Below are 13,036 nucleotides of genomic sequence, written 5' to 3' on the forward strand. Positions count from 1 at the left end.
AGGAAGACTGACATTAGTTTCACCAATGTTCAGTGTTTATCATGATAGAATTTTTGAAGGTGCATAAATAAAATGTATCAAATTTTTATAAATAATGATCATTCGTGTGACAATTACAAAGTAACTGAGATAAGATAAGAAGCAACTTTTATTATAACCTGAGATCTATGACGTCCCCACAACTTCCTCTAGTGGCGACTCGAGTCATTCCGCATACTTGGACTTGCTCAGATTGCAAAGAGTTATGACTTGTTATCAGTACAAACACTTTGAAAAACTGTCTGTGTATTCACCAGCATATGCAGTCTTCAAAAATGTGTGTGGCACCAACGTTTGCTACGTTTACACTTATCTAGGTTGCACATAGTTAACAGATATGAGAGAATCCCCCCTGATTATGACATTAACGGTGGAATCAGTGAAAAAAAAAACTATGGGCACCTTTTTATGAGTGAAAGCTATAGAGCACCGTGTTCTTGAAGTAACCTGTGTGGTACAACACAGCAAAGACAGCATACTTTACATTTTTAAACCCCAAAGCATGAACAGGAACTTGAACCCAGGATCAAAAGGCTGATGCTTTTCTACAGAGCTGCTCAGGCTCTAATGGTTAGTGGAACAGTTCAAATTCTTACCTAAAAATGTGGATATTAGCAGTTGAAATGATTAGCTGTTAATGTAACTACGTGTTGGCTTTGATATCAAGAGCTAACGATATGAGATAAATGTGTGGATAATATACTCATTTCTAATCCTGTCCATCCTGCTCACTCCCAGTCAAAATCTTAAAAGCTTCAGCTCAGCTTCTCGTTTCATGACCGTCACCTTCTTCAAACCATTCCTCACAGCAGGTCTCACTGGCATCTTTGAAACCTTCCCTTTGACTCTTGCTGCTATCATACTGTTACGAATCACCCCCACTCATCTTCTCCCACTCCACCCTGTCTGCACTCTTCTTGTGCTGTATGCATTGCTTTGGATGGCTGACTCATCTTCACTACCTCTGATCTTTGCAGCTTCACTCTTACATCTCATTCATACACAGGAATTCTGTTTTGTTTCTACTGAGCTAACCTCCATCTCCCATACACCTGCCCTCTACTCTTACTACATAGAATTTTTTTAAACACTTATAGCATTCATTTTTTTAATGTTTAAAACCTTCTAATCTTACATGCACTTGTATGTTGTATTTGTTTGTTTGTTTGTTTTTTACTTTTTGCATGATGGGAATAAAATTAAAAGTGCTTTAAAAGTAAACTTGACTTAATTGAGTAACATTATGTGTCTAATCCATATGTCTGTGGTAAAGAGTCCACAGTTACAGGATTTCTATGGATTTCCTGGACAGTGAGGTGTCAAACTACGATGGTGAACACACGAGTGACAAGCGTCTCTGAGGTAATTACTCAGAGGTTCGATTTAGGAGGGAGCGATGCAGGATTTATGGCCTCATTCTGTCAACACTGGCTTAATGCAGCATAAGAGGAAGGACAACTCTCTTTGTGATGGTGTTCCTGTGACATGTGTCCTTCTCCCTAAATCAGTGTGTGTTGTACTAATTCACAGCCTGCCCATTCAGAAATGTCTGCCTTTAACTGTCTTCTTTAGTTTGCATCGGTCTATACAGGTTATAGGATTTTGTAAACAGACACATCGAACTTCACACTGCTGAACAGTTTTCTTGGTATTTAGATGCAAACAGCGATAAATGAAAGAGACATGTTGCAGCTCCAGGAAGTTTGCTAACATACCGTTTGCTGTTATATTAGCCTACACTTCAGGTTACACTGAATACATAGAATATGAAGATGAGTAATACCTGAAGGAAAAGTTCACTTTATATCCTATTTCAAATATTTAACATTTATGGATTCAGCTTTGTTTTATTCTTGCAAACACTGGATCAGACTTTAAACCTCTGTCCTTTTACCTCTGTGGTGCTTCCAGCTCTTCCTGTTTGGACCAAAGACAAAGAACTTCTGACATTTTTCTTTTCACTGCCATCTGAAGTCTTTTGAGTCAGCAGCAGCAGGAAGTTCTGTTTCTGATTCCATGTGAGGGAATTTACAGAAAGCAAGTTTGTGCCCACTGCATACTGCGTGCTCCATTCAGGCAGTAAGCCTTGTGTAGATACAGTTTGTACAATAACAGTCAGTACAGACTCCGTGATCTATCTATAGGAACTCAGTGACTCAATCTTAATGAATACTACACTGCTTTAAACATGAAAACCTAAATAAAATCTATTTCTAGACATGGAACACACCCAGAAACTGGCCAAAGGGAATGTTTTTAGGTGAACAAGTTTTAATGTGTCAAGAGCGTTTCCATGATACTCTGAAAGAAGTGCCTCCAGTTAAGGCAAAGGTTGGTGTGATGCTATACACCTGAATTATACCTCTGTGTCAGATCTACTTTGTAACTTATGCCACAACCGGAACTCAATTTTAATGCAATGCTGCAAAAATGTAACTACGGGTCGATGTTTGTCCTAAAGACTTGAATTACACAGGAGTTAAGTGTTTGCTTAGTTAGCTGTTTGATATCTTTTCTGTTCAACCATCTTCAGATAAACTCAGTAAATCCATTGGTACAACAGGCCCTTTGACAGTGTTATAACAGATTAAAAGCAACATCGCCTGAACAGGGACTTGAACCCTGGACCCTCAGATTAAAAGTCTGATGCTCTACCGACTGAGCTATCCAGGCTCCCGCAAGGAGGGGAAATCTCTCTATCGTCAAACTGAACTTCAGCCAGCGTGGTACATGCAAAACCTCTCAATCAGTCACTGAGATGATGTGATTATCTCATCAGTGTCAATCATTAGAACCATGAAGCTCTACGATCTGAGTTATAAAACCATGAAACAAGAAGTTACATGCTCAAAATTTGTACTCTGCATGTGAAGACAGAAATGTGAGCCATCACTTTAACGAGCGCCTTAACCGGTGTAACGTGAACATGCGTGTTATTTTGTTTTATCTTACATATATTAGCAAATATAAAACAAACCTGCCAAACTATAGTATATACCGTACATTATATTCTATTAAAGCAAGTGAACAGAAAGGCTGCATTCTTTGTTTCCTGTTCAGATACCTTAGTTGCATATTTTACATATTTAGCCAACACAGAGTTTAGCAGCAGATTTAATCTCACCCACCCTGCATCCTGCCCAGCCCTCAAGTCAGAAAGAAGAGAAGCAAAGCGAGCGGATGCAGGATAATATAGAACTAAAGGACAACACTGAGCCTTGTCTTTGTTTCCCTCCTGTTGCCCTGCAGGGTTTGGGTTGCCTTCATTTTATCTCTGTGGAGCCTTTCTGAAACACACCCTTGCAAATATGACTCTGTCACGCACTGATTGTAACTCTCCAGTTGACCAACTCGGACACTACAGGGCAAAAAAACCACTGGTTCACATCTGGCACAAGGCTGTAACTGGTAACAGTGATTCACAGAGATCCACCAGAATTTTGATTTTTACCAGGTGAGTTTTTAATGTTAAAGGTAAAAGAAAGCCACAGAGACTCAGAGAAACAAAATAACGACTTAAATAAGTGTGAAATTAAGTGTAATTTGAAACTGCAATTCGACCCGCTGAGTGGAATCGTCCTGTTATACCATGTGGTGTTAGTTATTGTCCATCTGCCTTTACCTGGTATTTAAAAAACCATCCAGGTGTTCTCAAAGTGACCTCAGCTGCTCTTAAAAGTATTTTAATCAGTATAAATACAGCCTTTATTGTGTAAATGTGACTGTTACTCTGTAATGATAATTACAGCATCACACACAGTACTGGTCACAGGGGGAAATGAGGTCCTGAAGCTGGGTGCATTAAACAACCTGGCACTTAACATCACCAAGACCAAGGAACTCATCCTGGACTTCAGGCGGAAGAGAGCTGCCCCTGCCCCTCTGCACATCAACGGTGAATTTGTAGAGCGAGTGGAATCCTTCAAACTCCTTGGTGTCCACATCTCTGCAGACCTCTCCTGGTCAGTCAACGCCACGGTGCTAGTCAAGAAGGCCCAAGCAGTGGCTACACTTCTAAGGGTGCTCAGGAAGGAGCAACTAAACACCCCACTGCTGGTGACCTTCTATAGATCCACCATCGAGAGCCTGCTGACCTATGCAGTGACAGTGTGGCACGCCAGCTGCACAGAGGCAGGCAGGAAGAGATTACAGAGGGTGGTAAACGTAGCAAAAAAAAATCAGTGGCTGTCCCCTGCCCTCTTTGTCTGCCATCTATAACTCCCGTTGTCTCAGCAGGGCCAGAAACATCTTGAAGGACATCAGCCACCCCGGTTACCATCTTTTTAACCTACTCCCCTCTGGCAGGCGCTTCAGATCCATACGGGCCAGAACAAACAGACACGGGGATAGCTTCTTCCCCAAAGCCATCACCATACTCAACTCAAAACATGCACAAAACTAATTTGCACTGACTGTATCATCATTCTCTGGCTGTCTGTCTGTGTCACCCAGTGCAGTGTATTTAGATTAGATTATATTAGATTAGATAGAACTTTATTAATCCCTCGGGTGGGTTCCTCTGGGAAATTCGATATTCGAAATTCGATTCGATTTATATTACGTGTATAGTTATATTATTGTATTTTTTTTATAATGTGTTAAGCACATGTGCACCTTTATGGAGCCGTTTTAAATCTCATTATACCAGTATAATGACAATAAAGGCTTTCACTTCACTTCCTAACTTAACCCATGGAGCTCTGTGGGAGTTTATTTTGAAGCTTTGTAATATTGTGTGTTTTACTGTATTTCAACTCTTTTATTCACAATATCGCATCAAAAACATGAAACTTTTTAACAGTCTAACAGATGTCTAGAAAAAAAGGAATAAATCATTACGTTCAGCTTTTTCATCCTCGCCAAAGGAGGAACGCTTTCTCAATATACCATTTTTTTTTTACTGTATGTATATATTTACATATTTAAAAGTTAATAAGTAAAACATTTGTGGTGCAGCACAACAGATAAAAATTCACATGCAAAACACGCGAAGATCCCAGATATGAAACTCTAAAGTCAAAATGTGCACAATGATGTAAAATGTTAAAAGATTATCCTTCTGTTTCTCTGTGGTGGCAGGAGCAAAGGAGTTTTACTACCAGACAACTTCAAGCACATAATGCAGACATACACAGAGATTACAACATTATTACCGAAGGAAGAAGAGAGCTGCTGGTTTTAAAGAACTCTGAACAACCAGCTACACGCATCACGCTGTACTAATACTTAATTGTAGGCAGCATGAAATTGAAATACAAGTAAAGCACTTCAAAACTGCATCGTGTACTGTTGTTGTGTCTGCGTGACACCTGAAAACACTCGGGCAGTGCAAACTAGCCTGTGTTTATCTATTATTTGAAATCCGTTACTATTTTATTAGAGCAGCTTACGCTACTTGTGTTGGTCTTTTACTGCCCTGCAGGATGGTGTCACTGTGCGTATGTGCAACATCTGTAATCTGCAAAGTGACTATTAGCTGTGGAGCAGAAAGCACACTTACCTTTTGAAATGTGCTGAAGAAGAATGCGCATACATATGTGTGTGTGTGTGATATGTAAATGAAGAGAGCTCGATACTGCAGTATTTACTCTGTGGGAGTTTTTTATGCATTTACGTTACGCAGCTGTTACGGGTTTGTTCTCCCTTTCGTAGTTACCTTTGGTCGCTTCCACTTGACCCCGGGCTGCATCTCCAGCTCTCCCATGGGGAAGTTAAAGTCCACGAACAGCCCGCTCGCCGGGCTCACTTCGCCGCTCTCCGGCGGTATGCCCCCGCTCAGAATTTCCGCCAGCCAGCGGCGGGACTGCGAGCCCATTAGCTCGTCGGAGCACACCGAGTCCACATCGTCCTCCGGCGGCGGCAGGGAGCTGTCAGACGATACACTCAAAGACTTTCTCATGGTGAACATTAACCGTGCTCTACCTGACTTTCGGCGCTCTTTCCTGTTTATAAGGTGCACAGATAAGCCACGCCCCCTGATAAATCCGCCCAGGTAGATGCTCACCTGGGCGGGAAAAACAGTCCCGGAGGGTTTTTATTGCGTTGCGTGAGACAGTCCCAGATGTGTTCAGTCAGTAAAGGCGGAAAACCCGCTGAAGGTTTCCAGGATTTCCTCAGTGGAGAGGCCACAGGAGCATTACCAATACACACGCGTGTGAAAACTAGTGTCCAATTCCAGTAACTGTTACAAATCTTACAAATTTTGCCACAGACTGTGAAGTTAAAACTCAAGTGCCTTACACCTTATCTACCAGCAGGGGGCGCCTCCTGAAAGTGGGAAAAGAAGCCTAGACTGTTTAGATATCTGCAGAAAATGTGAAATTGTGCTCACTTAACCTTTGACCTTAGTTAACACTTTCCAGATATCTTTATGGGCCATTTACTCCTTGCAAATATTATTAACTGACACTGACTCTTATTTTGTAAATGACTTCTCACACCATGTTAAAGACTATTATTAAAGTTACTCACAATACTTGAAATGTGCAATTCCCTTGTATTCTTATTCCTATTTATCCCTTTTGTATACGCAGTATTTATATACGTCTCTGTAGTTACATATGTGTAACTTCTGTCGGTGCTGTGCTATTGGAAACCGAATTTCTTGGAGGAACCCACCCGAGGGATTAAAGTTTCATCTAATCTAAGATGGTGACATCAATAAAACCCCACTTGAGGCTTTATAACGGGAACTTTACAAACCAAAAGGTGACTGACATATTTTACAGACTGTAATGTTATCAGTGGTCCTTGATGCACTCTAACTTTAGACTAACAAATCGCATTTCTCACCCATGAATTTGAGATTTTAGTAGTGATGAGGAAACCTCTGTGTAGAACACAAAGCTGCTGAGCGGGTGAACAATAAGTCACCCAACTTCCTCTTACACCATCACACACTCAACACACAGCAAACCTAAAATTACAACACCTTCACCACAGGATGACTAAGTAGCAGCTTTAAGACTCCTTAAGGCTTCCCAACAGCTCTCAGCCAACGCCCTGATACCGTTTAGGAGAACAGATCAAAAATCAATCAATCAAGAAGCAAACGCAGACAGGCTGGAAATGATAAATTACTTTTATTGAGAAAACTTGTGATTATGAAAACTAATGACCTGTCTGACTCCATCCTAACTGCTGCGTGTGGTTGTTTGTGTGTGAGTGTATTTATGCGTTTCCATCACTGAGATGTGGCCATGATGCTGGATACACCTGCAAAAGGAAAACAAAGGGAGAGCAGGGAAAAGAGAAGGAAATGAGGCATGAATATGAAATCTCTGACTTCACTTCCAGTCACAGTGAAACAAATAAAACACAAAAGACCTGCAAGGACCCGGGTTTGCCAGGCCTACGAGGGGGTGGTGGCGTGCATTGTCTTACAGTAATGAGTCTTACTTAACAGAATAAACAAATGGATTTTATGCTGATACAAATGAGATCCCTCTCTAAAAAAAACATTTTTTTAATTACAACCCCGGCGATTTTGCTTTTGTAAAACAACACAAGTAGTTAGAACAATGCGGCGTTCGAGTGGTTTGACTCTCGGTGGGTTTTTTTGATTAGCTGTGACTTCTCAGCACTAATACGCGCAGCAGCAACACTCACTCTCAAAGTCGATCTTCTCCACGATGTTCTTGGGCTTGACGCTCTCCTCCTGGTTGAAGATGAAGATCTGTCCATCCTCGTTCTCCGTCCAGCCGTACTTGTTCATCCACACCTTCACCTGCGTGTCTGCACACACAGAAAACAGAGGTTCACACAGATTTACCACCAACATGGAGTCCAATCGTCCGCTTTACTTTAAAGACGGCCGATTTATGTTGAGCTGTGCCCATTAGAAGCTTCTGTAGCTGCTGATTTAACAGATGCGCGTTGTTACGTGTCACACAGTCAAAACAACTTATAGTCTTTAAATATCAAAGGTTGATTGCACTGAGCCGTCTGCCAGGTTTTTACACGTGTGTGTCAAAGGTCTTACCCAGCGGGTCTCCGAGCATCTCGGCCAGTAAGCGGCGATCGATGGTCTGGTAGGTGATGCCCACAACATGGCAGATAACTAAACAGAAAACATTCGAGTTTTTATCATGTTCAAACAGTTTCATGTGGTTTATTCTCAGAATTTGCATCACTGCACTGTGTGGGCGTGTCTGTGTCTGAGGTTGTTCAATTAAACCAGCTGTTTGTGTTCAGTGTAGTGGCGTGCTGCCCAACGTGCTGAGTCAGAGGACGATACTCACACTTGCGCACAGAGTCCTCAAAACCAGTAATGCCATCGATGAGCTCTCTGTTCTCCTCTAGACTCGTCTGTCCAGGACGGGACGGGACAGAGAGGAGAGGAAACAAACATCAGCACGAGAAAACCAGAAAAATCGCAACACAGAAATCAGGAATGTCCTGAAAGGCAATTAGGATTAAAATGATAATAAAAATTGTTTTTAAATGTGCTTCAAAAGCATTTCGACAAATAGAAGCAGAATACTTCATTCAAAGAGCAAGTTGGGCCGAAAACAAACTACTTAAGAAAGATTAGGACACAATTCATTCATTCAGTTCACACTAAAACGAAGGGAACAGCAGCAGGCGAGGTTTGAGGGAAAGATGAGCACCGATGACTCCGGCAGGTCGGAGATCCGTTTTGGTGATTAATGTCAATTTTAAGTAGAAGCAGGAGGACGGGACACAATTTTTAATGTGTGTCCACATTTTTCATTCCATTTTTTTTTAAATGCTAACATTGAGAGCTTGACAAAACAAATTTCCCACGTGTGGGACTAATAAAGGTTATCTTATCTTATCTTGTTTCTATGGTCAACCAATCAACGCACTCTAGCGTCTGGACCAACCACTTTGACTTGCCCTTTGAACTCTGCTGCTCCTGCTGGGAAAGGAGACGCTAAAAAAAAAAAAAGAAAAGCAGAAAACAGCCTAAAAGCTGAATTCTACGAGCTACTTTGTTGCTTGAGAAAAAAGGCCATACTAATAGTTTCTGGAAACCATGTGTCCTCAGCACAGCCCTTCAGCTGATGGCCCTGTTGAGGTTTTATTGTGTTTCTCTTACATGGATGCAGAGATTATGTGCATGTGGTTTAGTGTGAGTTTCGTACCCAGAAGCTCTGGAAGTGGCACGTCTCCAGCAGGTTCCCCAGATAGAGGATCTGTCTGATGGGCCGCTCCTCCTGCTGCGACACAGTAGTCAAGGAAATGCCCCCCTGACCCCAACACAGAGCCAAGCTCCGCCACCAGCACCACCCTGATCTGTTTATACACAGCCCTGCACAAAGATTCTCTAACATCACCAATACAGCCTTAATCAGAGAATTTCTGATATAAGCAAGAACTGCCACTCGATAGACTTCCTGTTCCAAAGGGAGCGCTCTCGAGGTACTCCACCATGAACAGGGCCCCATGGAGCTGAATACTGTGTGTGTGTGTGTGTGTGTGTGTGTGTGTGTGTGTGGGGGGGGGGGGGGTTGCATCTAAAATAAATAATAACTCATAGTGCTTTTAATCTTTTTGGCACAGATATTTTTTTTCTTCCAGTAATTTATAACAACAAACATTTAACACCTACAGAAAATTCTGATTTCACATTGTTAATGACCTGCATGGACGTGGAATTCAGACAACATATCAATACTATTTCAACTTTGTCTAGAATGGGAGGAAATAATTATTTTAGCTGGTTAGCTCAATTCACTGAGGATTACATTGGGTATAACAGGAGGTGGACCTCCATCAGGCACAATGGAGATATTTCTACTGCAGCAGTGTAAAAGGATTAATATTCATACTCAGCAAAAAAAAAAGAAAAAAAAAAGATGTCTGTCCAAAGTGGGACAGAAGTATGAACTTCTAATCAACTTCTTAAAGTTTCCATAACTCCAATCTGCACACACACACACATTCAGAGAACCTGTCACATATAAATCTCCCAGAATGCAACGCTCAGAGAAAAAGCACCAAAAGGATACATGTGTCTGGTCGATCATGCACTTGCAGAGTGTGAAGTCGGTGTGTGGCAGGTTGGTCAGCGCCTTCAGCAGAATCTGTGAGGTCACTTGAGTCTGGAAGTATGCTGGATTAAACTGGTACCTGCACAGATGTCAAGATTAGAGTCATCACCACTCAAACATCAAGGTATCCAACAGGTAAATCAAATAAAGACCATTCTGGTATATTCCTAAGAGCTGCCTCTGTCCCCAAATTATTTAGAGTCGGTAATATTTTTAGCAGTGTGTAAAAGTCGCTTTCTTTCCTACCGAAGGAAAATCTGCTGCTTCCTGGAGCCGACATCCAGCAGTAGAGGCAGGCTGGCAGAGACTGAGCTGCCTTTGTTTTATGATCAGAATCAGGCCATAGTCAGGGCTTGACTCCCCTATTGGATAAAACTTCCTCCACCTATTTTTTCCCCCTATCATTACATTTTTCCCTTTATTTATAAATTTAAAAAAATCCAGTGTCTTAAAGTCGAATAGCTGCTGTTTGGGTAACTTATGTAACTTACAGCTTGAGCACAGCAAGGTTTGCTTCCAGGTCGTAGGCATTTTCTCTCGCTTGCGTCTCCACGTAGCGCTCCAGCGTTGCAAGGTTTTCTGGGTTGTACCTGTGAGGGGAGATGAGATTATTATCCATAAATAAAAGCAAATGTTTCAGTGCTTTTTTTTTTCATTTATGTGCTTATAAGCTTAAAATATGTTTGTCGAGAGTTGCACTACATCTTCAGGATAACCCTGATTCTACATTGGGTTCCCATGCTGTGGAAGAGGTCATGCCATCCCAGTGGCCCTGATATTGTCTATTATGAATACTCTGGAGATATTCATCCTAGACCAGCCCCGGCACGTGATCAGCCCACGGATGGATCCCTCTGCAGTTTATCTACCAGCCCAGACGAGGACGCCAGTCTCTACCTGCTCAAACAGGTCTACAAAGCTAGCGAGCATTGTGAGAGTTTTTGTGTATTGTTTTTTTTTTTACTTTTTCAGTGCCTTCAAAACCATCAAACCAACCGTACTTGATATCAAACTAACTGGGCTCAGCTGCATGCTTCCCTGGATAGTTGAAACCACAGAGTGTGTGTCTGCAGCACTGTATGCCAGACAGCGTGGCTAGCGAAATTCAGACACTACTGGACAAATATTCGCAGGTCCTCCGTTCAAACTGGAAAGCAACAGGAGCACATTTAGCAAAAGATAATCCAGCACAGAACACCATGAGAAATCCTTCCCACCTGTGGCCAACAAACTTTACGTCTCCTCCTTATGACATCTGGGCTTTCTTAAATCGCCATATCTTATTTGCACCTTACTTTTTCCCTTGTTTTTTTTAAATATAGCGTTTACAATTTCCTGTCTTTCACGTTTATATCTTAACTGGGCCTCTATAACAGGGGTCCCCAATCCCAGTCCACGAGGGCCGGTGTCCCTGCAGGTTTTACATGTGTCCTTGATCCATCACAGCTGATTTAAATGGATAAATGACCTCCTCAACATGTCTTGAAGTTCTCCAGAGGCCTGGTAATGAACTAATCATGTGATTCAGGTGTGTTGACCCAGGGTGAGATCTAAAACCTGCAGGGACACCGGCCCCTGCTCTATAACAAAGCAATTGTCTTGGGTTAGTAAGGTATTATGATTACAAATTAGTGATCATTTCAAATCATAGACGGTGGAAAGGTCCACCAGTTGAGCCTCAGGTGACAACAGCTGCGTAAATGGTTAATTTTCTGTGTGAAAGCAGAAAATGAACCCTGGGCTGATGAAAACAATCCTATTCATGCAGTAAATGACTTCCTTTGTGTGAAATATCTTTGATCACCGCTTTTAACCTGAATGAACCGTTAATGTCCATCTAATGAAAATGAGTAAACAACAATATACCGCAGAAGCCAGGGTTTCTCACCAATACAAATTGTCTACAGTTCAATGGCGCAAACCCGGCTAATGCTAGCAGCTGTATAAATCCAACACGAACATTAAACATATTTTATCCAATATTTGTTAACTCTGACTTATTATTTCTTTAATATAATGTTGGTGTAATTAACCAACAATAAAACTCGTTTAATGAGGCATCAAGCTGCCCTGTATGGGCTAGCCACCACTGACTCACTGCACCAAACGTTAGCTTGCGATATTAGCAACCAGGCTAAGCTGTTAACTCAGTCTGCTGTTGTTCTTTGTACCTGTCGATTCCTCTGAGAAGCTTCCCCACGTTCGCCCTCATCTGCTCGAAAGACGACGCCATTTGGTCCAAACTTTTACTTGGTTTTTTTAAGCTAAAAACCCGAATTAACGCCGCACGTGGGCCGCAAAGTGAAACGGCACCGGGGCGGAGGGAGAAAAAGGTCGGACCGGAAGTGTTGATGGACCGGTACGCTAACCGTAATGCCGGAGCAAAGCCCTGTGGAAAGTCGTTCCGTGAACTTTGTCCGTCATAATTTTCATAAACGTTTCAAAAACATATGTTTGGTCCGATCGGTATTTTAGCAAAAGTAAAGCTAGTATCGGCACTCAGCAGGCGCCTCATCCAGGCGTTTTAAACATTGTCTAAATAAACAAATAAATAAATAACACATTAAAAAAAATAATTACATCACTAAAAAACTTCATTGATCGCCAAACAACAGAAAAAGACCTTTCCTGTTTGAAACTGAAACTACTACATGAACTGCGTGGTTCTTCTACTTTTGACTTTAATTTTCCGCATATACTTTTACATAACAAGTACAGTTAGGAAAACTTACTGCTCTCTACAGGGGCCGCTGCAGCAGATCTGCTGCCTTTTTAGGATCCTTCCTCTTTTCCTCTTGCCTGGCAGCTCCATCTTCAACATCTTTTGTCCAGTATATCCATTGTTCCTTCCCTACACAAGTCTAAATCTTCTCAGCCTTGCCTCTCTCAGAATCAGAAAACTTTATTAATCCCTAAAGAAATTATGTGGTTACATAATTTCCTTTTCAGATGTCCCTCTGATTTAATTATCTTTCTGTCTA

The 13,036-nt window shown here is 41.7% G+C and overlaps 2 protein-coding genes and 1 non-coding gene across 6 annotated transcripts in view; all 3 read right to left on the minus strand.

Moving 5' to 3' along the window:
• Nucleotides 1–5,949, minus strand: part of LOC146560325 (calpain-9) — a 29,741-nt gene extending 23,792 nt beyond the window's left edge. For all 3 annotated transcript variants that reach the window (XM_085244306.1, XM_085244307.1, XM_085244305.1), the window contains exon 1: nucleotides 5,696–5,949. In XM_085244306.1, coding sequence (XP_085100432.1) covers nucleotides 5,696–5,947 — 252 coding nt within the window. In that variant the 5' untranslated portion in view covers nucleotides 5,948–5,949. The remainder of the gene's footprint in view (nucleotides 1–5,695) is intronic.
• trnak-uuu (transfer RNA lysine (anticodon UUU)) lies at nucleotides 2,640–2,712 on the minus strand. Its single transcript has one exon. It is a non-coding gene; the product is annotated as a tRNA-Lys (tRNA).
• A 1,153-nt stretch (nucleotides 5,950–7,102) lies between the features above and the next one.
• On the minus strand, nucleotides 7,103–12,409 carry eif3k (eukaryotic translation initiation factor 3, subunit K). 2 transcript variants are annotated; one of them, XM_085244310.1, is made up of 8 exons: nucleotides 12,227–12,409; nucleotides 10,547–10,645; nucleotides 10,014–10,134; nucleotides 9,147–9,221; nucleotides 8,280–8,346; nucleotides 8,021–8,098; nucleotides 7,648–7,773; nucleotides 7,103–7,254 (listed from the first exon to the last, which is right to left on the minus strand). In XM_085244310.1, the coding sequence occupies exons 1-8, from the start codon at nucleotides 12,286–12,288 to the stop codon at nucleotides 7,223–7,225; spliced, it is 660 nt and encodes a 219-aa protein (XP_085100436.1). In that variant the 5' UTR covers nucleotides 12,289–12,409; the 3' UTR covers nucleotides 7,103–7,222. The 2 variants fall into 2 exon arrangements, with proteins under 2 accessions (XP_085100436.1, XP_085100435.1); XM_085244309.1 differs by having other exon boundaries at nucleotides 9,147–9,224.
• Between the last annotated feature and the right edge of the window lie 627 nt (nucleotides 12,410–13,036).

This window comes from Mchenga conophoros, linkage group LG14 (assembly GCF_057382185.1).
Source record: "Mchenga conophoros isolate Kocher_MC1m ecotype Shallow Benthic linkage group LG14, M_conophoros_male_GT1.1, whole genome shotgun sequence".
Classification (NCBI taxonomy): domain Eukaryota; kingdom Metazoa; phylum Chordata; class Actinopteri; order Cichliformes; family Cichlidae; genus Mchenga; species Mchenga conophoros.